Source organism: Phaethon aethereus, assembly GCF_964289735.1.
Source record: "Phaethon aethereus genome assembly, chromosome: 2".
Taxonomy (NCBI): domain Eukaryota; kingdom Metazoa; phylum Chordata; class Aves; order Phaethontiformes; family Phaethontidae; genus Phaethon; species Phaethon aethereus.
This window is the reverse complement of record NC_138582.1, coordinates 22993403-23019894: the sequence shown is the minus strand read 5'-3', so window position 1 is coordinate 23019894 and position 26492 is coordinate 22993403. Positions and strand designations below refer to the sequence as shown.

Below are 26492 nucleotides of genomic sequence, written 5' to 3'. Positions count from 1 at the left end.
CACATTATTGTGTGCATTACTGTATGCAGATTACTATTTTGGATAGTTCTGTTGAAGAAAAAAAAAAGGACCCAGAATTTCTTTTCCTAACAGAAAGTCAGTGTGTGCGTTTCAAATGTGGGTGTGCATATGCCAGACTGTTAGAGCCCATCACTGCTCAATATTCGCTCATGTAAACACCTACATGATGAACTTACGTATATACAGCACATCTGTACTGTAAAGTTACTGTGAAGCTATTTCATTTCTGTCTTTGAGTGCATGCCTATATGAACATATTGTGGACATGCAAGTAACGAGAGAAGATTGGACCAGTTTTTGGTGACTAGGTATATGCACATTTGCAGTGGGAATGTGTATTCGGTCAGGACACTTCAGGGGCCTCAACTTTTCAATAACTTATTTTTGTATTTCTAAGAAGTTGTTTTCTATGCAGATGCACAAGTGACAGTTCAGTTTGATAGGAAATCTTTGCTCTTGCCAGGCTCACACAAACTGTATCACTGATATAGGAAAAGGCATGAACAGGAGAGCTGGCAAAGCCATGACGAGTTTTGTAAAGTACAGGCAAAGTGCTATGTTGACTGCAGAACCGCAAGGACATTCATTTCTGGTGGCTTCTTTTGTATTATAAGTGATAGTCAAGATTGTTACTGAGAATTTTAAAACCTTAAAAAAAGGCCAGTAATTTGCAGTGGTGAATTCTTAATGCCTGATGGTAGATACCTACATTTAAATGTAGTCATTTCAATGAAAATACACAATTTTGCAGAATAGTCGGGAATTAGAATCAGTAAGAATGATCAGTTTTAACTGTTTTGGTTGTAAAGCCCATTTTATTTCAGTGCTTTTCTCCTAGACTTAGGTACCAAATTATAGGGAACCAAATTACAACTTTTTCAGTCAGACTTTGGTTGTGGGTACAGCAGTTGTATTGATGACACAGAAAATAAGTGCGGGGAAAAACCGGTATAGAGCTGTTATGCCTTTGGTTCAAGCAATTAAAGCTCAGAAGTCATCCTTACTGTAATTAGGTGGTTTTTCCTCACTTAACATCCACTTAAAAATAGAGTTTAAAACCAGGATTTGTAAGACAGGCAATACGTAAACTGGAACTCTTGCGGTCTTCTGGATATCTCTAAATGTGTATTTATGCAGTAAAGGCTAGATCTTCATGAGCTCACTGATGATTTGACTCAGTTCCTTTGAAGCAATGTCTCTGAAGACATTGGAACCTTTATGCTAGAAGTACACTTTGCAAAATGTTATTAGCTTTCAGAAGAATATTTCTTCTCCCTTTAGCAGGATAGCCACACTTTTCTCTGTAATGTACTCAAGATGTTAACTGTCATGAGAAAGCAGTTTTGGTGAGAATTTCCCATTTTAAAATATTATCTTCCTTTTAAGAATCAAGAAACACAGCTAATACATTTACAGCAGGCCCATTTATTACTTACAAAAATGTGAATGAATTAAAGCTTCAAAGTAATTTCATGAGATCCCTTATACTGTTTTTATGAAATCAAAGGATATTTAAGATTCTGCAACGTTTCTGCAAAATGTAAGGGACTAAGTTTAAAGTGTCATTTTGAAAATAAAACCTTTGTATTCTGTACATTTCCTTCTTTAAAATGAAAATGAGGCTTGACTTTTTTTTCCATATAGCATATGCAAGTCTATGTAGTAGGAGAAAACAAGTGAAAAATATCATATTTCTCATTGTACATAATATCCCTCTGAGAAGACTACATTTTACTTTTCTAAAGCATGTATTAGCTTTTTGTAGCTTAGTTTTATGGAGCTGTATCTTCAGATCATCTCTGTAAAGTTTTCTGGACAAGTGTTAAGACTGTGATTAGACCTATTAGTTATGTTTCGCCAATGTATTGATATAGTTTCAGGGGAATAGGTTGAGCAGTGTCAAAGCAGGATCTGAAGTAATAGAAACAGAAAAATGTCATTTGTGGTCTGTTCTAAAAAGAGCAGGACTACTTTGGTTTAGTGATCTTTTGGTCATGAAATTCGATAGAAAGGTCAACATTTTTTCCTGCCTACAATGGTATCAAAATATTATGTATCATGTAGTAAAATATTTTTCATGTAATATGTAGTAACAACGGTGAAAAAAAGAGCGAGAATGTAATAATGCAAAATGTGTGGGCATAATGTACAATTTAAAGTACCTACATAAAAGAGAATGTTTTATTAAAAAACATGAGTCATTCTCTAGTTCTATGGACAACAGCATTAATTTAGACCTCTTCTTTAAAAGTGTTTTTTAAACCTTTCTTCCTAGCATGTGTCTGCCATACAGGTTAAGTTCTGATTTTATGAAATATATATATAAAATCTACTTCATCAAAACCCTACACATTTATTCCCAGCTATTAGGTACCTGTACTTACTAGAATTCTTCCTGATACTTAACCAGTAGACATTTCTTTGGGAATTTCAAGCACAATTAATATGCTTTTTATTCTAAAAATGTCTTCTATATTTGTTTTTCTTATCAATCTATCATGTTTATCATTTAACCTTCCTTAAAACATCACCTACTGTACATCTGCATATAGAGCATCATTAAGTATTTTATTGAAGCAATTAGAATAAATATTAGTTTGTGTTAAAAAAGCAAAGAAATACATTCCTTAAGACAAAACCGTTTCTTTAGATTATGATGAAAACTTACTTCATATTCAAATGCTTTCCTTTCTGAAAATTCTCTTAGGGATACAATACATTTTGCCCTTTCATTTAATTTACTGTAAGTAATTTTATAGGAAAAACTCTGAAGCAAGGATGCTTTCCGCTGTACATAATTTTATGCACATGTAGACACACACAAACGTACCTCCTTCTTCACTGTATTTCATGTTCCATGTACTCTGTTGTTAAAGCCTTTACTTTTTCTTGGAAGCACTTTGCAAGTCCTGCTAGCAGAGGTTATGAATCAGATAGGATAATCAGAAGTCTTTACAATTTTACTGTATCTTTGTCTGTCCTTTCTTTCACCTTTCCTTTACTGCACTATCTTGTCTGTCTGATTCTCGCAGGAGACATGGATTACAACTGGTTGGACCATACGTCTTGGCATAGCAGTGAGGCATCCCCAATGTCTTTGGTGAGACATGTGGAGCCTTACCTTTTAGTTTCCTTTATCATTTCACATTTCCTTTGTTTTATTTATACCTTTGCATGTTTTCTTTTTTGTATCCTTTTTTTTTTTTTTATGCCACACCTATAGGGGACAGTCAAAGGGGAAAAAGAAAAACTAGTGAGCAGGCAGTTTTGTCGGATTCTAACACCTTATCCGAGAGGCAAAAGAAAATGGTGTGCTTTGGTGGCCACTCTTTGGAAGAGGACTTGGAATGGTCTGAGCCTCAGATAAAAGACTCTGGGGTAGATACCTGTAGTAGCACAACTCTAAACGAGGAACATAGCCATAGCGAGAAGGTACTGAGATTATGGAGCCTGCATTTTAACCTGCACATTTGGTCTTTGTTTGCTCTCTGTCACTCATTAAAATAGTGCATAAAATAAAAGATAGGGTGTTTCTAGAGACAATGTAGCATTTCTTAAGGTGCAGAAAAGAAAAACAAATGAAAAGTCTCTGCATGCTTGCAGCTTTTACTGTTTGGCAGCCTAAGAAAAAAAATGAGAGGCATAAAGGAATGTTGTTCTTATGGTTGCATAATAGTATATCGTGGTATTATCTTCAAGTATAAAATAATTAACAATAAGGATTCTACTGATTGGCTTATTTGACTTACTATGTTCAAAATCCTGGGGCTGAAATGAAATTAATAGTTTAAACCCCAGGTGAAAAAGGGAGAAAATTGGGTCTCTCTGCGCAGAAAAGTTGTTTTTCTTTTTTCCCTTTCACTGTCATGGTTGTTCTTTTGTTTTATTGCCATGCCATTTTTGTGCAGTATTGCGCAGAATTAAAGGCTTTGCCATCTGCTTTGGTATTTTTTATGTTTGCTTTCTGTTTGGTGGAGATTGTGATAAATCTTTTTAGAGTTGTTAGTTGTAATGGGAGTGCATTTGTCTGTGCCTGCTAATTTTGCATGAAATAGAGCATGAAATAGTAGTTATCTGTGAAAAAGTGCTATGATTACACAAAATAAAATGTTAAAATTTTATTAATTATGTCAATATACAATATAACTGTGCCTATGTATAGTAATGGAATAATAACGTTCACTCTATCTATGCTTTGTATGTGAACTAATTATTCCAAGAAAGAAATAATACATTTTTAAATATAGTAATGACTATACCTTTTAATGTATTCTATATGTTTTAATATACTACTACTGAGAGAAAGTAAAAGATTGAAAACTTTGTCAGTCTTAAAGAAAACGGACGTGTTTGGAATAGTGGAAAAAGAAGAAATGTCTTACATCAAATTTCTGTTTTGAGTTAGACTTCTTTTTCGGTATTACTCTTATACTAGACCTCTACCGTTGTTTTTGTCAGTAGTCAGATGTGATTGTCATTGAGTGTAACTAGATGATCTTTCAGGTCCCTTCCAAGCCAAACCATTTTATAATTCTATAATTCTATATCTGTCTAATCATCAAGATGCAAAGGCCATTCTAGATATTTACGGATTGGATTTAGTAAAATAAATAATGTTATTAAATATTAGAAGTACATTGTGATGGGCTATATATGCAAATAATTTTTTTTCCAGCACAGTTTTCTGTCATTTTGTTTCATTAAATATTAGTGTAATCATAATACTTTCATGGCATTTTAAAAATATATCAGGAAATGAAAAGTATTACTGAAATATTTTTCTTTAAAATCCTGTTCACTGTATTTTCCATTAACACCATATGATAGCACCCAGTAACTTGGCAACCATCCAAAGATGGAGACCGTCTCATTGGTCGGATTTTGTTAAATAAACGACTAAAAGATGGAAGTGTGCCTAGAGACTCAGGAGCAATGCTTGGATTGAAGGTTGGTAATGAATAATCTTGGAACTAAAAACTCTCTCAGTTAAACTAGCAACCTTTATAATGAAGTATTCCCATATTATATAGTGTATTCATACCGATATCTATAATGTCTTATCATCCTCAAACTTACAAAACAAAGACATTTTATATTCAGTTACCAGAAGCAATTTTACAGGGTCCCTGACAGGCTCAAAAATTGTGTTTTTCAGAAAGACTAGACATGTTTTCACAAGTTTGCTGAGAATGCCTGCTCTGCAAGGTACTAATTGCATTCTTGCTGGGCAAGACAAGCCCTGTCCACTTTCTTCAGTGTGGAGCGTTGCACAATGGTATAACATCTGTTCCCCAAATAGGAAGAGAAATGTGAAAAATAAAGATCTTTGAAGATCTTGGGGACATCTGGAAGTTAATGACATTTCAATCCAGAGCGGATTCTGACAATGGAAGAGCCTGTTTCTGGATTTTTTATTTGCTACATTTTAAATACACAAGACAGGAAATTATTTAGTATTTATTGTATATTATCACAAAGTAATATGCTTGCATCTTTTTTATGATGCGGTACTCTTGGAATAGGTTATAAAGCTGTTTCTAGCTCAATTCTTGTGTGATATTATTATTTGCAGTTTCAGCAATACCAGTACAAGAATGAAAATGAATTATACCCCGTAAAGGAAACAAGCATGTATTTATTTTTAATCAACATCCTTGTTGTGAGAAATCATTAAGAAGTTGGATTAGTTCTTCATTCTCTATTTAGCATGACACTGACTTCACTTTGGGTACACATATTAGGCTATAGTCATACACTGTAAATAGGGATTAAATCAGTGTGGTTACTTATAAGATATACTAACATGCTTTGGAAATTTTTGATTTTTTTATTTAACTAATTGTATTTTGAAGTTGGTGGAGAAGCCAGCTGAGCATCACTTTTGGTTTCTGTGTTGTCTTAATGTCAGAAAATGCAAAAGAAGGGACTACTAGTGTCACTATGAAGTATATTTTGTTTAAACTTCTATGTTTACAATTCTAAAATCTTCTATTATAAAGATCAACTCCTCACTGAGATTCATGAATAGCTTAGATTCCAGAGTAACTACTTTTTAATCTCAACAGACATCTGAAAAGAGTGTTTTTCAGCAGTTATTCGTGACCTGAATTTTCAAATATTTACATTATCAAAAGTAACCTAAACTGGATTTAGTATTAGCAATTTTAAATCCCAACATGAAGACTCCTAAGAAACCTTAAGAATTTGAAGATTATGCAGTTATAACTAATTCTGATATTTGAATCTGCTGATTCTAAAATAAACAGTAAGGTCAAATCTGTTGAAGTTTCCTGTGGAGAAATCTTCAGTATGACAAGGATTTTCATCTGACTTGCCCAGCCAAAGTGGATTTGATTAATTGCTAGAGGTGTTTGATGCTTAGTGTGAACATCATGAATTCTATTACATTAACATGTGGATGTGAGAGCAATCTGGCTGCAACATCTGTCACCCCAATGATCTCCAGGGTTGATTTGGCTGATCTGGCTGGCTAGGCAGGTGTCCCCTTCCTCCCTCACTACTTCATGTGCGTCCCTGCCAAAGCTGCATGCTCAGTCGAAGAGGACGACCTTCCCTGATAGAGGTGTATCATTCATCGGTCAAGGGTATAAGGTAGCTGCGCTCCCCTGCTAGAACCTCCAAACAAGCTCAAGGTCCATGTGTAGGAAAACATAGGGTAGTCAAGCTTTCAGGACTGCAGAATTTAAAAAAAAAAAAAAAAAAAAAGAGAGAGAGAGAGAGAGAGAAAACCTGGAGTACTGCATCCAGCTCAAGAGACCTCAGCACAGGAAAGACATGGACCTGTTGGAGCGGGTCCAGAAGAGGGCCACTGAAATGATCAGACCACAAAAATGAACACCTCTCCTGTGAGGACAGGTTGAGAGAGTTGGGGTTGTTCAGCCTGGGGAAGAGAAGGCTCCCGGGAAACCTTCTTGCAGCATTCCAGTACTTAAAGGGGGCCTATGGGAAAGATGGGGACAGACTTTTTATCAGGGCCTGTTGCAATAGGACAAGTGGTAATGGTTTTAAATTGGAAGAGGGTAGATTTTGACTAGATTTAAGGAAGAAATTTTTGACAGTGAGGGTGGCACAGATTGCCCATAGAGTTGGTAGATGACCCATCCCTGAAAATGTTCAAGGTCAGGTTGGAGGGAGCTCTGAGCAACCTGATCTAGTTGGAGATGTCCCTGCTCATTGCAGTGGGGTTGGACTAGATGACCTTTAAAGGTCCTTTCCAACCCAAACTATTCTATGAATATATCTGTTTTCAGTTAAAAAGTATCGAAGTAAGCAGTCTAATGGCCAATACCTTACATTTTTTTGGGTGGTAGTTTATAACACAGTGAAATACTATACAAATATTTGCTAAAGTTTAAAAGCTTTATCATTCTGTATGTGCATTGTGTTTAAATTACAGAAATAGCCAGAGTAGGTACAAACATAACCTGTCATAGCCAGAATTCTATGGTGCTTTTTTCAAGTGTTTCTGTCTTACCTGGACTACCTGAAAACCAAGGAAATAATTGAATTATTATTTCTGTTGCTAGAACTTTTAAGTCATTTAAAGTAATTTTTATTCTGTGAAAATGCTTCCTCTTTGAAACAGGTAGTAGGAGGAAAGATGACTGAATCAGGTCGACTCTGTGCATTTATTACCAAAGTTAAAAAAGGAAGCTTAGCTGATACCGTGGGGCATCTTAGACCAGGTATGTATCTACTGTAGATCTATATTGCTGTCTTGATTTTCTAAAGGTGATCACAAGTGACCAAGTTTAATTAGATGTGAAATTACGTTAAATAGGTGCGATGAACTATTGTAGAACTCAACCTGAACATTCAGTTACAAGATTATTGACATTACTGCTTTTGTGAAATATATACATTCTCATTGTTTTCAAAATTATATTTGAATTTTTTAATTCAAATTTTTGTACTCAAAATAATATTCCACTGATGTCCTGCCCAGTCGTTTTGTGGTGTATATTTTATTAAGAGCAAATGTGCCAACAGAACCAGCTCGGCTAAGAAACTGCTTCTATCCCAACATGCAAACCATGGATTGCTATATTTGAGAATCTGCAAGAAATATTAACTATTAACATAAGAACTATCTGACCCTTAAATACTAAAATTGTAGAGGTAAATGGATCTTCAAAATAGTAAGTTGATGAGATACGCTGTTTTAAAGATTTGCATTTGCTAAAGAGCATGTTGGGGTTTCTTTTAAACCACAGCTGCCAAAGCGAATAAGAGCTCTAATTCAGCAGGGGTACTACTGATGATCTAACTGTTTCACTAAACTTTACATATGTGAGGCTGAGCTGCAGAAAACCTTTAATACTTAGGATTTTCCTGAATGAAGGACTACAAACTTGTTCTACAATACAGGTTTCACAATGCAGTAAACTGACAGTAGAATGACTTAAATTGTCATTGTAAGTACAGTTCACAGCAGACTTCCTAAGCAGTGTTATTACTGAAATTACAGGTGATGAAGTATTAGAATGGAATGGAAGGCTGCTACAAGGAGCCACCTTTGAAGAGGTTTATAACATCATTTTAGAATCCAAACCTGAGCCACAAGTGGAGCTTGTCGTTTCAAGACCAATAGGGTAAGTAATTTTGTAAATGTTTTTACTAAATATGATTAAAATGTTGCTAAATTTCACTTTTAGGCCAGAGCATATCAAACGCATTCATAAACGTTATAAACTGTAAAACTTTTTGCAGAATTCTGTAAACCAAAAGCATAGCTAGAATAATAAATCATACCAGTAAGTAGAAAGAGCTGGTGTGAAATCCTGTGTTCTCTCACAGAGTGCCAGGCATTATCTGCTAATATGGTAAAAAATAGATTCCCTTCTGTGGTTGTTTAGTTGGCGATCCAGACTATATTGGCTCTGAAACTGTGTTTATACTCTTCTTATTGTTGCAATTCTTGATTAGTAACTTGACTCTTGATTTTTATTTCTCCATTCCCATTTCTATATAATATATATAAAATTATATATTCATACGTGGTCTGTGAACTGATGGTGAACTCTATTTACTGAGAGACTGCAATGTAGAATGTTGCCCAAAATACAGTATGCTAATGACATAATCAATACACTTTGGAAAGTCTCGAATCCACATTCTCATCATCTTCATCTATGAAATCTATTAAATTATCGCTTGTTATCTAATGCAGAACGTATCTGAATGAATAGCTAACACTAGTGCTTGTCTAAACTGTGTCGCACTTTTTCTTTGGTGCTTTACATTGCCCAGTTTTCTTAACATTCAGACCTATCTCTCAATGTCTAAACTTAATTTTTTCTTGCATAGCAATAGGGCATTTCTAGTTGTTTTGTTATATTAGACTGTGAATACTTCCCCTTCTTCATGTGTTCTTTCTCTTCCAAGTTTCCTACAGCCTACAGTCACATCCATCCCTTTTTTACTTCTCCATTGGAAGTTCCATAGCTTATCACACCAGGGCTGTGAAGGAGGTGATGCTTATCACTGAATTTGAAGATGCTTACAGTTGTTAAGAATTTTCTCTTTTCCCCCACAGAATTTACTATGATATATATGACACAACTGGACAGGGTGCTAGGTAATCTCATCTAGGCTCCCTCTTCAACATGAGGTTTGACCAGGTGGTCTTTCAAGATCTCTTCCAACCCGGGCTGTTCTCTGAGTCTATAATTATAATTAATTATAATTAATAATTATATTTATCCCTTTATTTGTATAAGATGCACACAATTATCTTACCTTCATATGAGAAAGCATAGGTAACAGTACAACTAAAAATTAAGAAATACTAAAAAAAATCTAGGACCATATAATCTGTGGATGGAATTTCAGTGAGGATAATTTGTTATGGGTTCAGCTATAATAGGAACTTAATGTGTTTGACACATCAGGATCTTAATGTAGGAACTTAATTTGGTTTGACAATTATAAACGAACTTGTTAATAACAAAAACTGCTTTATCTTGTCAGTGGGATGAGAGGTTATTTCCTACACACATATTGAATTGCAACCCCTTTAGGGTAAAGGCTGTATCATCTGTCTTACACTTAAAATCCTTTGCATAACTTAGGAGTTGTAAGTATAATAGTAATACTAAGGGACAGACTACATTGCTAGAAGAATATTGCCTCAGAAAAGGACATTTCAAATTCATTTCATACAGGCGTAAGGTCTTTCATAGTTTCTCTGAAACAGAAGTTCATAGCAAGAATTTCAAGGAACTGCTCACGTCTTGAAAATATTCTTGAAAATTTTTTCTCTTTCTGCATTCTCTTCATTGTGTGAAATTTCCTGTATTCTTTCCTGTACTTTTATATTTACTGTCTGCTGTTTACCTTCTTTATCATCATGTCTTCTGTTATGTTACCGTATGCTCCACTTGCTGTCACTAGAGCAGCTCATCTATAATTCTGAGAAGCCCATCCGTAATTCCATAAAGTGATGTGGGCTCTCAAGTCACCTTCTTCAGCATTAACTGCTTGCTACATAGGTTGAACAACTGAGCCGTAGCAGGGCTAAAAATGTTGTTCTGTGTGCTTGATTCCCAGTGTCTTTTTGCAGTAGCTGTAAAAGAGGGTTTTCACCTCCAAACCTCCAGTTACTAATCTAAATGGGTTTATAACTAAAGTCTCAGGGATGAATACTTTCTGCAAGGTTTCTTTATATAGAGATTTATTATTAATTGCAGAAAGAGTACTTTCTGCAAGAACCTAAAGTTTTAGAATCTGTTTAGATGTGTGTAACTCTTCGGATTTTGATATTAAAAATATAACTTCAGAAATGTTTTTAATGAGATTTGAGCTGATGAACTGGAAATACCATATTACCTTCTCAGTTCAGGAGATTTCTGGTCATAATCAAATGGACTATACAAATTAATATCTTATGCTTGCCCAAGGAAACATAACACCATAGATCTGTGTTCTGCCCCAGGGAATACAGTTTCAATGTATTTAAAATAAAAGTTCTGATTTACCAGATGTCTGAAGTGATAATTAGTTCCATTATAACAACTGATGCCCATTTGAAGGTTTTCACTTTTGCATTGAGGTATATCCTATTACTTATAAAGAGAGTCTCTTGATGGTCTCATGGCAACGCACTAACTCATGCCAGAAATCTTCAGACAGTTACTAGCTATTAACTTAGCTGAGAAAGACAATCTATTGTCATACCTTGCTGTCATGGTTTAGCCCCAGCCGGCAACTAAGCACCACGCAGCCGCTCACTCACTCCCCCTCCCGCAGTGGGACAGGGGAGAGAATTAGGAAAAAAAAACCTCGTGGGTTGAGATAAACACGGTTTAATAGGACAGAAAGAAAGAAGGAAACAACAATGATAATACCAACAAAGGAATGTACAAGAACAAGTGATGCCCAATACAGCAATTGCTCACCACCCAGTGATCGACAGCCTGTCCCCGAGCAGCAATTTCCGCCCCCCGGCCAACTCCAGTTTATGTACTGGGCATGACGTCGTATGGTAGGGAATATCTCTTTGGCCAGTCTGGGTCAGCTGTCCCGGCTGTGTCCCCTCCCAGCTCCCCGTGCACCCCCAGCCTGCTCGCTGGCAGGCCAGCACGAGAAGCTGGACTGTCCTTGACCGCTCAGCAACAACCCAAAACATCAGAACATTATCAACAGTTTCTCATCCCACATCCAAAACACAGTCTCACACTAGCTTCTGTGAAGAAAACCAGCTCTATCCTGGCTGAAACCAGGACACCTGATATTCTGAATATAAAACCAAGTTCCAGTAAACAGGATTGTTAGTTCTTCTTCATTTTATTATGGGCTGACTGCTATGAAAACTGAAGATGGCATGCTAAGCTGATACAGGAAGATAAAATGGAAAGCTCTTTTAAAAAAAAAAAATTGTACCATTTTGGCATGCAATTTATAACTTTTTCTATCTTAAAATAAAAATTGATGGCCAAGTTGCTATTGTATGTGAGCTGGCTGTCTCTTATATGCAGGAACTTGTCTATTTTCCTCTTTCTAATTCTCAGAAATACTTATTTTAAAATGTATGTTATTTTCACAGTTACTACTGTTTTGAATTTGGAAGGAATGATGCATTGTGTTTTATTAATTATTCTACACAATCTGCTTGCAATGGAACATATCTTAAAATATAAGGAGATGCCTAAAAGTACTTCTGCTTCTCCTACATCTGTTTATCTCAGTGAGGGTTCCTTGTAAGAAATACCATTCACACTCCTGTGAAATACTGGGATCTGTACGCTTTAGGAATATAAATGATAATGTTCAAAGATTTCAAGTTTATTGTTTTATCTGTAGAAAGCTCGTATTCAGTCTGTTCACAATGATACATCTTTTCAAGGTTTTCTTCTCAAATTCATATGCTAGAAATACTTTTTTAAAATGACAGGTTAGGTTCAGGAGTATATTTCTGAGTAAAGTAATAGGTGAGTATTGGGTCCCTTCATAAATTCTACAGATATCAAATATGCAAACTTAAATATTTACTTCTCGAATAGCCCTTGTAAGTTTCTGGCAAGTTTTCATTACTAACAGGAGAGACAGTGGTTTTTTTCTTGTCTACAGTGAGCAGTTACACCAGTTGCATGCCTTCTGATTAACTTGAATTATTGGGTACTGTGCATCAATTCATGTGGAAAGATTCTTCAACCTGCTTAGTAAAGCTAACTTTCTTGGGAGTCTTGAAGAGTATTTGGAAACGGTATACCAAAAAGGAACTAGTTAAGTTTGATTTATATATAATACAGAATCCTTTTTTTTTTCATTGTATGAGACAGTAGATATCACTGAAAGCACTTTTTACTTCCCCTTCCTTTTCATACACCTTTGCGGTGGGTTGATCTTGGCTGGCTGCCGAATGCCCACCCCGCCGCTCTCTCCCTTCCCTTCCTCAGCAGGACAGAGGGAGAAAATAAGATGAAAAAGCTCCTTGGTCAAGATGCGGATGGGGAGATCACTCAGCAATTAACATCATGGGCAAAACAGACTTGACTTGGGGAGATTAATTTCATTTATTAGGAACTAAGAACAGAATAGGATAGTAAGAAATAAAAACAAAAGTGAAACTACCTTCCCCTCACCCCCCTTCTTCCCAGGCTGAACTTCACTCCTTTGTTCCTGACTCTTGTACCTCCGCAACGACAAACAGTGCAGGGGGATGGGGAGTGGGGGTTGCGGTCACTCCTCCCCCCCCTCCTCTGACCTTAGTGTCTGCAGCGATATTTCTCTCGTGTTTTTTCTCCTCGCTCTTCTCTCTCACAGCTGCTGCACAGCTTCTTTCACCCTTTCTTAAACGTGTTACCACAGAGGCACCACCACCTTGGCTGAGGGGCTCAGCTGTGCTCAGTGGCGGGTCCTTTGAAGCCAGCTGGAACCGGCTGGAACCAGCTGTGTCCAGCACCGGGCAGCCCTGGCCTCTCCTCACAGAGGCCGCCCCTGCAGCCCCTGCTGCCAGCACCTGGGCACTGACACCCAACGCGACCTTGAAGAAACCAACTGCACCGAAACACACGTCACGAGTTTAAATATTGTTCTTGCTGTGACTCGGAGCTGAAGCTCTTCATCTTCCTTTGTTTTGCTCAAATACCTCCAAAACGATCTATTAGCATTGATAGTTTTTATTAGCATACAGCAATGTTTGCCCCTCATAGGAAGACTGCGTTCCGTTGGGGGGGTGAGTGGGTGTAATGAGGTACTTAGTCATTACGACTGACTGCTTTAAAAGTACCTAGCTGTACACACAATTTAATACAGGTGATGGAACATCTCATGTATATGCAAGTATGCAATTTTGCCAAATGAAATTGCTTATCTTATTTAGTTATGGAAAAGGTAAGATTGTCCAAATTTGGGGTTCAAGGACAGTAAAGGATACATTGGGATAGCCATTATTGGCAGTCTAGTATGTTTGAGTGAGGGTCCAATAAAGCTAATTAATGGTTAATATTATAATAAAGTCTAGTATTCACAATTTTAGTCTTCCATCAACTCTGAGATTTTTCTTATTTTTATTTACCAAATTATTTTATTTGTGACTCTGCAGCCTCTCTCCTGCATTCACAAAACCACTTGTTCTGTAGGCTTTAATTTGCCACTGAAATTATCTATACTGGATAAAAGATAAATCTTCCCCGTGGCTGAAGACAGCGAGTAGACCATATGCCTTTCGTGAGGCATTCCATGGTGGCTTGAGAAGTGGTATAGTGTAACTGAAATTTGAATATGCTTGTTAGATAAAGGATCAACCTGTCTTTTCCTGATTCCAGGGACATTCCCAGAATACCTGACAGCACACATGCACAGCTGGAGTCCAGTAAGTTTCAATTGTGGGGTAGGAAAATCTTCTCTCTCTTTTATGTAAGCACAAATAGATTGAAAAATGTCATCTACAGTCAGTATAGCTCTCGTCTCTTTGTCTGTACTTGTCTCAACGTGTCATCTTACTGTGTTATCTATCTACATTTGTTTAATAATAAACTATCAAAAGTCAGGATATTTTGATTTAGGCTCAACATTTGGTTATAAACTTAGGCTATTTTTGATTGACAAGAAAAGCATAATTCTAACTAATAAACAAGAACATTAATAGTAATTTTTAATTTCCTGTTTTGTTGTTTTGCATTTCAGTTGAACCTTATAAACTAAAAATGGGGAAGAAATGTTCTTTATTTACAACCTGACAGATAGTTACTTTGAAATCAGTATACTTCTCCTTTATTGGAACCATTCAGAACCTTTTAAATTGGCAAAACCAGTATTTCATGTGGGGAATAATAACATGATCTTTGGCTTATATCTGATAAGATGGATTTCAGCCTGGAGTTATTTATCATTGTTTCATAAATCTTTTTTAATAGAAGCCATGAATAAATGCAGTGGCATAAACTTGATTATAATAATATGAAAAACTCCTCCAATAACTTTTCACTGATCAGCCAAGTCTTAAAATAAAATCCATTTTATCTTTTGTGAGATGTGGAGTGTCTTTTGTTTTTATAAAAAATATTTAACTTTTAATCTATGTTTTATATGTCAAAACTTGTCCTTTGACAGTTTGCAGACCTTGTAGATTTGAAATAAAATGCACAAAAAACACTGCATGCATCTTGATGTTTTTGTAAAAATCTGATTAAAAATTAGTCTGACTGTACAAGATAATAAGTGCCCTTCAGAAGACTGAATTCCTTTGACCACATTAAAGTGGTGAAAGGAAAAAATAACTTGACTATTTAGGAATTTTGGGACTTCAACTTACTGACATAATTATAGTCAGAATTCTCTGCATGAACTTTTTAATCCTATATGCTTCAGATGACATTTTGCAACTGTAATAAACTTGGAAAGCTTTTGATTGCATCTGAGCACCAAAAGACTGAGTATAATTATTTGTCAATTTTAAACAAAGAAGTGATATTTATCACAACTTTATTGTATGTTTGGTTATATTTGTACAATTTTTCTTTAAAGATCATTGTGAAGAATGTGAAAGTGCTACTATTTATAAAATACTTTTATTTATAATTACAGGTTCTAGTTCATTTGAATCTCAAAAAATGGACCGACCTTCTATTTCAGTGACTTCTCCTATGAGTCCTGGCATGTTAAGGGATGTTCCACAGTTCTTGTCTGGACAACTTTCAGTATGTAAACATTTCATTAATATTAATGTTGTGTTTTTGCAGCATATACAACTCTCACTGCAGAGTACAAGCTGTCTGACATAAATTTCTTGTTAAACTAGCTACATTTTTTAGTTAATGCTATATATCTCAGTTTAAGAAGGGTCATATTTTCAGAACAACAGTCCTTTTTATTAGCTTTTGGAAATATTATATATGTTGAATTAGAGATATATATGTATATCTATCTAGTAAGCTAGACTGTTAGAGTCAAATTTTCAGAAAGGCCTAATCTTGGCTCCAGTTATGTTTGTGCTGTTGAGTGCATACACTTTTTCAACTGTAACACTTATAGGTAGAGTTGGTAGATTTTATTAGCTGTGCGCTTAGACATTAATACTACTTATTTCTTATGCACTAGCTTTCATACGTACTTTTCCCCCGATAACCCTTTGATTGTTTACTAATGTTGTACTCTTTGTACCAGTGTTACTCACTTTTGTTCTTCAGTCTCATTGAGAACAAGGTTCATTACATGAATGTTTTCTTTGCAAGGGTAGTTTTTTGTACTAAAGAACTTGGGTTTTGTATGCCTTTCTGTGTAAGTTACAACTCCAAAATGGGATTTTTCAAAAGTGCTCAGTTGTGGCTTGGTACATGTTGAAAAGGAGAGGAGAATGGAATGGAAGCAGTGCAAAACTGGTGTTAAACAAGTCTGAAAACCTTACATTCATATTTCTATCAACTTGTTTATGTTAAAATAATGAGTGTGCCATAAAAATACGCACGAAATCAAAGCAGACTGTTTATAGGTCTCACAGAAATGGTTTATGGTATTGATAGAGGAGACGAAGAAATATTTTTCTGCCTGTTCAGCAGCCATGTTGGCTCCATTTTGCAATGCATGAAACATCATTTGTTTTGCTCATCACACCAGCCATCTACAGTATATAATTTTTATTTTTCTGTAACTGTTGTTGTTAGCTACTTTGAAAGACCTAATCCTTTGGATAAATGGAAAGTTAGAAATCTTGACTGTGGAGTGCAAAATGATTTGCACAAAATACAATTACAAGGCAACATTAACATGAACTGTCAAAATACACAGACTGAGGTTTCTAAAAACCAATTTAGTTTTTTACAAGACAGCAAAAATTGTTGTTAGTAGAAACAGGGAAGAAAGCAATCTCTTATGGCTAAATCTCATAAAAGATTAGGCTGTCAAATCGTTTTGGTTCCTAGCTCCCAGCATGAAATTTGAGATCCAGAGTTAGCTGCTCAGACATCCAATGCACAGACACTGCGGAATGATGGTCCAAATAGGAACCACACAGAACTGACTTCCTCACTTTCTCAGTTTCAGAAACAAAACCTTCAGGAATTTAAGATTAGGATTTATTAGTAAAGACAGTAAGTCTGTTGATTTTGTGGTTTGATAGGATATTGCAATTTGAGGTGCCTAAGAATAGTATCAGGAGATTTGGAGGTATATTCTAATTTACTGAGAATAACAGAATTCACAGGGTTTTATATCTCAGACTGGCATATAAATTCAGTGTTTAACTCAAGAAGGCATCATTCTTATTTTTAATTATTTTTTGCTTGTTTCAAGATATAAATGCCTTTATTAATAAGTTTATACCATTTCTTTCCATCTAAGGAAACCAAATAACGTTAGGACACATTTAAAGATCTTTCCTATGTTTGTCCTCTTTGTACTCCCTTATGTGCTGCTTGCAATTATATACAATGCTCCCTGCTACACAATATCCTCATTTCCCCCAGAGAGCAGCTGATAACCGAGAACGCACAGCTCCAGTTGACTGACACTGAAGTCAGAAATGTTCAGTAACTCTCTAAACTCCTGCTGTCCCAATGTAGACACCTAACATCAGTAGACAGTTTGAAAACCTGGACACTTATCTTTACCTCACCAGCTAAAGAAAAGTTGGATATAGCTGTATTTCATGTTAATCATGTTAATGGCACAACCCAGCTCCTGCTGTTGTTGGCTCAAGGCTTTGGGAGGCTAGTACTAAACCTTTTGCTTTGTGAGGAAAGGTGGCTGTCACAATGTCTGAAGATGGTGTGGATAGATAGCAACAGGCACCTAACTGGGCACATTGAAATGCATAGACTAAAATACACTTTTAGAAAAAGATGACTTTAAGAGAATTGAAGTATTCTACAGGAACAGTTTCTTCAAAACAGTAAATATCTGTAGTTTCTTTTTGATCTGATATTTTAAGTTAGTTTTGAAAAATCACTTTTTTTAAACTTTTCAGATTTGGGGGTTTATGCATCTTGAAGGTAGTTTTTCCTTCACTTTTTAAAATTTTGGTTTCTCATTTTATAACTTTAAAAAATTTTGAAACTTTGGGAAAGTTAGTAGAAAAAACAACTCTGTAGAGTTGGAGATGTTTTGAAAAATTAGACTGGATTGTGAGATTTTCTAATTTTGGACCTTTTGCACAGGTGAAATAATAGGGAAAAATTGAATTTTAATAATCTCCTCAAGTTACAAAAAATATTTTGGTTTGAACACTACAAAATGGATGAGCTTCAGTATTTTAGCTTTCTATGTATTTAATCAGCTCTTTTCTGATAGAACACTCATTCATTCCAAATAGCTGAGTAAGATGGAAGTGGAAGGAAATAATAAATTCCAAATGTAATTGGGAATGTGCTCTTTATGGTGAGTGCCTAGGCAGGAGAATAACTGCAGAGCCCTGGCAGTAGATGGGGACAGGATGCTGTTCTTTGTGGAAGTGGAGGGTCGGTTGACATTCTGGGCGATAGTAGCTGAATTCAGACAGGTGTGCTGAATCTGAGGGAACCGATCATAAGCAAGATTTTGGAAGTCTTTTCTGTATTTTCTGTACTTTTGGGCAATACCCTGTAGTCCTGATGGTCCATTGTTAGGGAAGCTGTGTGTAATACGCTGTGAAATACAAGAGTTGTGGGCAGAAGTGGAGATACCTACATTTCAGATGGAGGTCTGAATTATTTGAACAAATACTTGGATATATGCATCCTTATGCAGACAGTGCTACAGATAACAGAATCACAGAATCATTAAGGTTGGAAAAGACCTTCAAGATCATCAAGTCCAACCATTAACCCAACGCCACCATCCCCCCTAAACCATGTCCTGAAGAGCCACGACTACACGTTTTTTGAACACTTCCAGTGATGGTGACTCCACCACCTCCCTGGGCAGCCTGTTCCAATGCTTGACCACTCTCTCCATAAAGAAATCTTTCCTAATATCCAGTCTAAAAACCGCCCCTGGCGCAACTTGAGGCCGTTTCCTCTTGTCCTATCACTAGTTACTTGGGAGAAGAGACCAACACCCACCTCACCACAACCTCCTTTCAGGTAGTTGTAGAGAGCGATAAGGTCTCCCCTCAGCCTCCTCTTCTCCAGACTGAACAACCCCAGTTCCCTCAACTGCTCCTCATAAGACTTGTGCTCCAGACCCCTCACCAGCTTCGTTGCCCTTCTCTGGACACGCTCCAGCACCTCAGTGTCCTTCTTGTAGTGAGGGGCCCAAAACTGAACACAGGATTCGAGGTACGGCCTCACCAGTGCTGAGTACAGGGGCACGATCACTTCCCTGTTCCTGCTGGCCACACTATTTCTGATACAGGCCAGGACACTGTTGGCCTTCTTGGCCACCTGGGCACACTGCCGGCTCATGTTCAGCAGGCTGTTGACCACCACCCCCAGGTCCTTTTCTGCCAGGCAGCTCTCCAGCCACTCCTCCCCAAGCCTGTAGCGTTGCATGGGGTTGTTGTGACCCAAGTGCAGGACCCTGCACTTGGCCTTCAAAGGTGTTTAATAATAGTGTTTTGGGTTGTATTTCTTTATGTTCAGTATGGTTTTAGCCAGTTTAGCTGCAGTGATGCCTCTCTATTATTCAGGGATGTCTTTGTCTGTTCAGTCTTCCACATTTGCTCTGTATTGGCATTGGTCTGTGTACCTTTTTTCTTCCGTTGAGGTTACAGTGACACTTCAGAGCTGTCTAATAGGATTTCCCATGAAGCAAACCATCTCACATAGCTAGGAAATAATTATTCTGCCCAAATATATATTTAATTGAACAAATTATATGCAGCTACAGTAAACTATTTTTTTGTTATAATTTACTAAGGTATATAAATAATTTATCTGTATCCTGTGCAGTTTATTTGATAGCATTTTTGATCCACATTGTTCTTTCAGGGGAGTAGCTGACTGTTATTGCAATTATTGTTTTGTTATTATTTGCTTTGTCTGATTCCTGTTTCTGTGATTTTTCACTGATTTGTTTTTCCTTTAATATAATTTTGAAAAAGTCAGTATTCTTTGTGTGTTGGTGCTCTTTGCTTCATTACTGCATTCTGGCTACTTTTTCAATACTGCATGAAAAGTGTAACTTGGAATGCTTTTCCAGTAGTTAGGTCTAGAGACTGATAACATGACTAGAAGACTGTGTGAATGGATACAGGTATAAAATGACAATATTTCATTTTTGTACTGGTAGAAATTCTAACAGAAAAGGGATGTAATTTATAAAATTAATCTATTTCCTTGTACCATGGAATCACAGAACCACTGCAATTGAATTTCCATTCATATTCAGTTTACAAAGCAGTAAAAATACTGGTGTATTAATTACAGTTGTAATTGTTGTTGTAATTGTATTCTGTAGCATATTAGAAAGCGGATATTGTACATTGTGAAGGTCATAATATGTCAGCATATTGGGGGGATGAGGTCAAGTATGAGACATGCTCCCCCTCCCCCTCTCACCTTTTCCTTTTCCCCTTTCTACCTTTACTCAAGAAAATTGCTGTTGCTCTAATGTTGAAACCTGGGAAGTTCTAGGTGGTGCACACAATGTGCTTATTGCCCTCCCTTTCCAAGGCAGAATATGGCAGGTGAGGGTCCTTGGCGCATGGTGGGAGACACTCTATCCCTTTTAGGATTGCAATATTCTGGAATATCTGTATTTCTCTTGTAATATGGAGCAGAAGGAAGCTGAAGATCTACTTTTATTGTACGTGAGTAGGTGACGTTCTGGCACCCATACATTGGGCTATGCAGTACTGCCTCTGCGGGGTGGGGGGGGCGAAACAGTGTGCAGCTGCTGCACCTCACAGAGCACAGAAGCACATCAGACAAAACCTGTGATCCAGACTGTCAAATTTTCTTATATATCCTCTTGCCTTGCTGTGAGAGCAGATTACTTCACACTCTTTATGGAACAGCTTTCTCCAGCATCTGTGCATGCTAAGTAAGCAAAGAGGGTGACAGAACCATCATCATACTGCCTATCTCCATACTTTGGGTACATTTCTTACGGAAGTGAATATTGCTTAGTAGCTTCTTTCCATCGCTTTGAAATAGATCAATAATCTCAGGAAAACTGAGCAGGGAGGTAAAGAAGATTCAAGTCTGCAGCATTGCTGTAGTTGTTGTGACCTCCTCCCATTGCTCTGGTTCCCCCACTCACTGGCCCTTTCAGGTATCAACATGTGCTCCTGTTCCTGTCTATTCCCCGTACTCGATACCCTTTCTGTGCCACTCCATTAACTGTTGCCCTAAGCTGAAGATGGAGAGTGGTTGGAGTTTGTAGCTAGTCCAGGACCTTAGGCAGTGTTGCCTGTAGTAATGTAGTCTTGATGTAGCCACTGGAAGCCACAAGGCTGTATGAGATCGGAAGTGTTACATCAGAAAAGTAAGAGTTATAAATGCATCTATGTGTGCAGCGCAACTACTAATTTTGCTAAATGCTCTAGATCCCATTTCACACAAGGGTTTTCTGTATATACCGTATGTCATTTCTGTCACGATTGCTAGAGAAGTGAAATACATCAGTTGTACCTTCCCCCATGTAATGCTTATACCAGATAGCACTAAATTTCTTTTAATCACTTTTCAAGTATTTAGGAGGGCTTTTTATAGAAATGCCTCTTAAAGTTGCAGAAAAGAGAAAACTTTTTACTTGTTTTACTCTAGAAAGCAACCAAAGCTGTCAGTGTGTGAACTGTACTTGTTTCTGTCTCTGAATATGCATCTACAATCGTCCTGAAAGAGATGGTCAAGCTGAACTTACGTTTCCAACCCTGCTTTTAAGCCATACTTTGCTGACCTGCTCCTTTTGTTAATGTTATTTATGAATCTATCGTAAATATTATCTGTAGACCAGTAAAGTGAAATCCTTGCTCCTGGGCAATCAGTGGCAAAATTCTTGCTGACTTCCCTAAGGCTGGAATTTTCATCACAGGGTTTTGATATGATTTGGTAACATATTTGCAGATTTAATTTATGCATTGCATTAAAATAATTTGTGTTAGATAAAAATGTCATTGGTGTAAAGCTGTGTTTAAAGTAATAGTTGTGTGTCTTTGTTTTCACTTTTGGTCTTTTAGTTTCCAGCGTATTGTCCTTTTTGGTTTTGTTTTATTGCTTTTTCTTTAATTTTGCTTACCAGAGCCAAAGCCTTAGTAGAAGAACAACGCCTTTTGTTCCTAGGGTTCAGGTAAAGACTTCGTCTGCCTGACAGAAACTAAAGTTGTGTTTTTTTCTTTTGTTTGTTATGGAAAATGCATAGTAGGAAAACGTTACATTTTAGTTCGTTTTCCCATATTTTTAGTGTGTTGCTTTAAACCATATTAACAAGTTTCATGTCATCTTGTGAGCAGCTTGTAAAATACTGCATGGGGGTTAAAATATTAAATTAACATTTAAAGAGACAACTAGTTTTTGTTTTGCTCTTTACCCAATATTAAACTCATACAGGTTTCAATAGGGATGAAGGCTATGCATCCCACACATAAAATGTGTGTACTGTCTAAGCAGGAAATAATTTTGTGTTTGAGATAAAGATGATGCTTGATATAAAGATGAATGTCTCTTTAAATCACCATTATCATTACTTAACACATCCTTTTTTGCATTTTCCAAGTAATAGTAGCGCATTGAGTAGAAGACAGGCAAAAAATTTGTACCTTGATTAAGGAAACAAATTTCTTGTGTATGAAATTTGGTTCTTGCATTTCAAAAGTACATCAAAATAACCAAAACTCTATTTAAATAAGAAATAAATTATCCTGTTGTGTTACTGAATTTATTTACCTTTGGTATTCTGTTCTGGTACAAGTTCTTTGCCTTTTTTCATTAGGAAACTCTGAAGGTACTGTAGATTAATGCAAAAGTAGGTTTTACTAATATGTTACAATGCTTATCTTGTTTTGCTGCATGTTTTTCAGTTTATAGACTATTAGCTGCTTTTCTTACAAAATATCTTTATGGAGATGTTAATCTTTTGTGTGGGAGCTGTATAAATGTTTCTCTTTTTTTGATCAATTGCTCAAGGAAAGATATAAAGGATGATCTAAATGATAAGAATGAGATGATTAAATTTCATATTGAAATGGAAAAAAGATCATATATCTATTTATAAAGGAATTCTAAATAAGACTGTAGGAAATGGTTTGGTTATGACTCACATTTGATGAAGTACAATTTTTTTCACAATATATTATTTCCTGACAGTAATCTTAAATGTAAATTCAAAATAAAAAAATTTTAAGAAAAAAAGGAGATTAAAAAACTAATACTTTAATAGTATTTTTTTAGGTTAATGTATTATTATGGGCTTCTGATATAAATTGGCTTTCTATTAAAAATGTAAAACATCCATGATTAAGAAAGTTGGCTTCTGCTCATGATAATGAAATCAGAGGGGTACAACTTCAATCACAAGTTGTTAAGTAGTTCATAAAGGTAATTATTGTATATGACATAAGTAGTCTTTTAATATTTATTTTCTTTTTAGGTATGTGCAAAATAAATTAAGAAATGATATGACAATTCGTTGTTCAATATAAAAAGGAAATGTCTGCGTGAAACCTGCATGTTTCATGAAATACTTTAATGTAGAAGTAACATGTAGTAGTTCCTTATTTTAATCACATTATATAAAATACAGAAATAGACAAAAAATTCGAAGTTCTACTTAGAATAATATGCTCTGATAAAAAAAATAAAACATTTACTTTGAGCAAATGATTGTGGTAGTTGTTTAAGAAAAGAAAACAAGGGTAATCAGGACGAGGTGAGAGTGTATAAGGCTTACTCTTTCACCTCTGGTTGGATTATTTTTGATACTGTAGATAAGAATTATCTTTAGCACCGACTTTGTTTCTGCACAATATCTGTGGAGTCATTGTAGACCTCTCTAGCAGTTTTTTGCAGAACTCAGTAACGGTCAAAGCGAAACATAATGTTTGTGACGACTTCCTGAAGAACTCAAACTTACAACCTTGGCAGCATCTTTACAACTATACTGAGGCAAAAAGTCCCTCATCTGCCCGCTTTTAGTAGGGATGGTAGATAGTTTAAAATGGTTTAATTTAAGATATGTTTACAATGCAGGCTGCAGGGGAGAACAGAAATTCTCCAATGATCTTTAAACAAGGGTATGAGAAGCAGTCCAGTAGCAGAGCAGAACTCTGGTTACTTTTTGGCATGAGAAATTAGCTAACTCAGAGCTCTGAGCTGTTGTTTGTGGTTATCAGGAAGTATACATTACATTGTGGGCTGTGGTATAGCTGTGTCTGTAGAATTCCCTACAAGAATGAGGATCTTCAAACGTTTCTGTTTATACCTATTTGTTTCATTGCTCTCAACAGGAAATGCACAACTTTATTCTTGCTTGCATTGTCTTTACTTGTTAGTCTGAAACTGATCCTGGTGATAAATGTCCCAGATTCTGGCACAAGTTCCTCTTTCACACTTCTCTCCATGCCATTCCATTCATTTTCTATCTCTTGTATCACTGGGTGATTTAAAACCTATCACTACTATTTTATTGGGAAGAAAACCACTCAATTTCCTTTTTTACTCTACCATGCACCCTTCTCCTGAACTTTTACTAATTCTACAGTCCTTGGAAAAGTGCTTATATATTTCCTGAACTTTTAGATTCAGCTTAGCATACCAGCAATTTTCTAACTTACAAAGCAATGCTTCTGATATCCTTGTAGGGAACGATCTGTTCTTAAATTTTTGTTTTCCATGCAGTATCTCTTGTTTACTTGGTGGAGCCTCCTTTTGAGCCAGAGCTGCCATGAAACAACTGCTTTTTTCCTAACTTCAAAAATTTCAGACATCTTTTTTGCTTTAATACAGAATATCAGTATATTTGATCATATATGAAAATATATGCATGTGTCTATCTGGCATTATTGAAATCAAGATGAAACCACAGCAAAAAGAAAAATTAAAAGGAATGTAGATTTGGGCAGCCTAAATAATCCATAATTTTCTGGCCTTCATATCCTAGAAGCTCTTCAGTTTGACAGGCCTTTCCTGTATTTATTCTAGTGTATCAGACAGCAACCCAAGCAGACAGCAATAATAGTTTGGGTTAGCAACCCTCAGTAGTCAGGATTTGTTAGAGGTATGTTTAACAACAACCAAAGCTCACCTAAACTATGCCAAAGACTGTACCACCTCAGGGCAGTTTCTGCATCTACATAAGCTTAAGTCCAAATAAAATGATTGCTGTAAACATTTTTTGAAATAAACTGAGATTTTTTTTTTTTCCAAGAACAGATCCTGCTGGTGTATCTCTTATTTCAGAATGATGCAAGAAAGAAAGAAAAGTAGTTTCTATCTGAGTTTCAAAATAGTACACTAATGAACAGCTACGTAGGTTACATGGAAAAGTGTAATGAACAACACAAGAACAAAAATGCCTGGGCATTTGTCTCTCAAACCTAGTTTGAGTAGGCTGTGGTGGTAGAAATCAAGCTGCAGGACAGGTGGTCTCTCCCAGTGGCACAAATTGTATCTCTCTTCCATAAGATTCATGAAGCAAACCTTATATAACAAATGACGAAATAAAGCGTAGCATAGAATGAAAAACTTCAAATATTCTCTGTTATAAATCTAATGTTATCACTTAACATATGGTGTGCCTGTATGTGCTGTACGTGAAAACACATTGGAATTGCATAGTTAAGCAAACAGTCAAGCATTCATGAGAGAGGAATGTATGAAATAGCAATAAACATATTATCTAGATTTTCTTAACTGATTTCCCTTATGCATATGTATTAGACTATGGGTCCTAATTACATGATTACTTCTTTTCTAGAACTCTGACCTCAATCAGTGCTTTGAATAAAATTTCTAGTTAAGATAAGATCTAAAAGAAACAGGATGAAATCTGGTAAACTGGATAGGTATGCTTAATTTATATAACTTAACTTATCCTAGCTTCAAATAAGTCTGAGGTGCCTTGGGGAGGAGCTTAGACTTGTACAGTTGAAGGAAAGAACTAAGTACCTCAATATCTGCAGTGAGTGATCCAGCCCAAATAAAGGACACCTATTCCCATTAACTTTACTTGAAACTTAGGCTACTCCAGAGGGTAAGTCAATTCTCCAGAGGGAGGTGGTTTCTTCTGAGGCTACAGAGGACCAAACAGGAGTACTAGATACCTGCATTCTCACTTAGGATGCAACACCAGCAGTCAGCTTTTATATACTGTTCTATATGTAGGAGACTCGCTCTAGAAACAGGTCATCTGTGGTTTAAGCCCTGTTTAGACTGAAGAGACTGAACCTTTCTCTCAGAAAAGTGCCTTTGTCATCAAGTTATTGCACATCCTTTTCTTCTCTGGAGTATGAAGTGTCATCTGAAGCTGAGATACTGTGTGTCTGGGAATATAAGCATGTGGTGATAGCAAAGAAAGCTTATTTTTAGCGTAGCAGATTCCAGACCTGCTACCCAGAATGCATATTGATCTTGTATTAGACCACTGTTGATTAAAAA

At 36.2% G+C, this 26492-nt stretch overlaps 1 protein-coding gene across 29 annotated transcripts in view; it reads left to right on the top strand.

Moving 5' to 3' along the window:
• Positions 1-26492, top strand: part of RIMS2 (regulating synaptic membrane exocytosis 2) — a gene marked incomplete at its 5' end in the record, with an annotated part of 516464 nt that overhangs the window by 275674 nt on the left and 214298 nt on the right. For 13 of the 29 annotated variants that reach the window (XM_082015605.1, XM_082015602.1, XM_082015601.1 and 10 more), the window contains 6 exons: positions 3054-3121; positions 4849-4972; positions 7632-7727; positions 8510-8633; positions 14310-14356; positions 15571-15683. In XM_082015605.1, the coding sequence (XP_081871731.1) occupies positions 3054-3121; positions 4849-4972; positions 7632-7727; positions 8510-8633; positions 14310-14356; positions 15571-15683 (572 nt within the window). Of the gene's footprint in view, positions 1-3053; positions 3122-3244; positions 3454-4848; positions 4973-7631; positions 7728-8509; positions 8634-14309; positions 14357-15570; positions 15684-22140; positions 22189-26492 lie in introns of all 29 variants that reach the window. The other 16 variants (XM_082015619.1, XM_082015606.1, XM_082015595.1 and 13 more) reach the window with 3 other exon arrangements.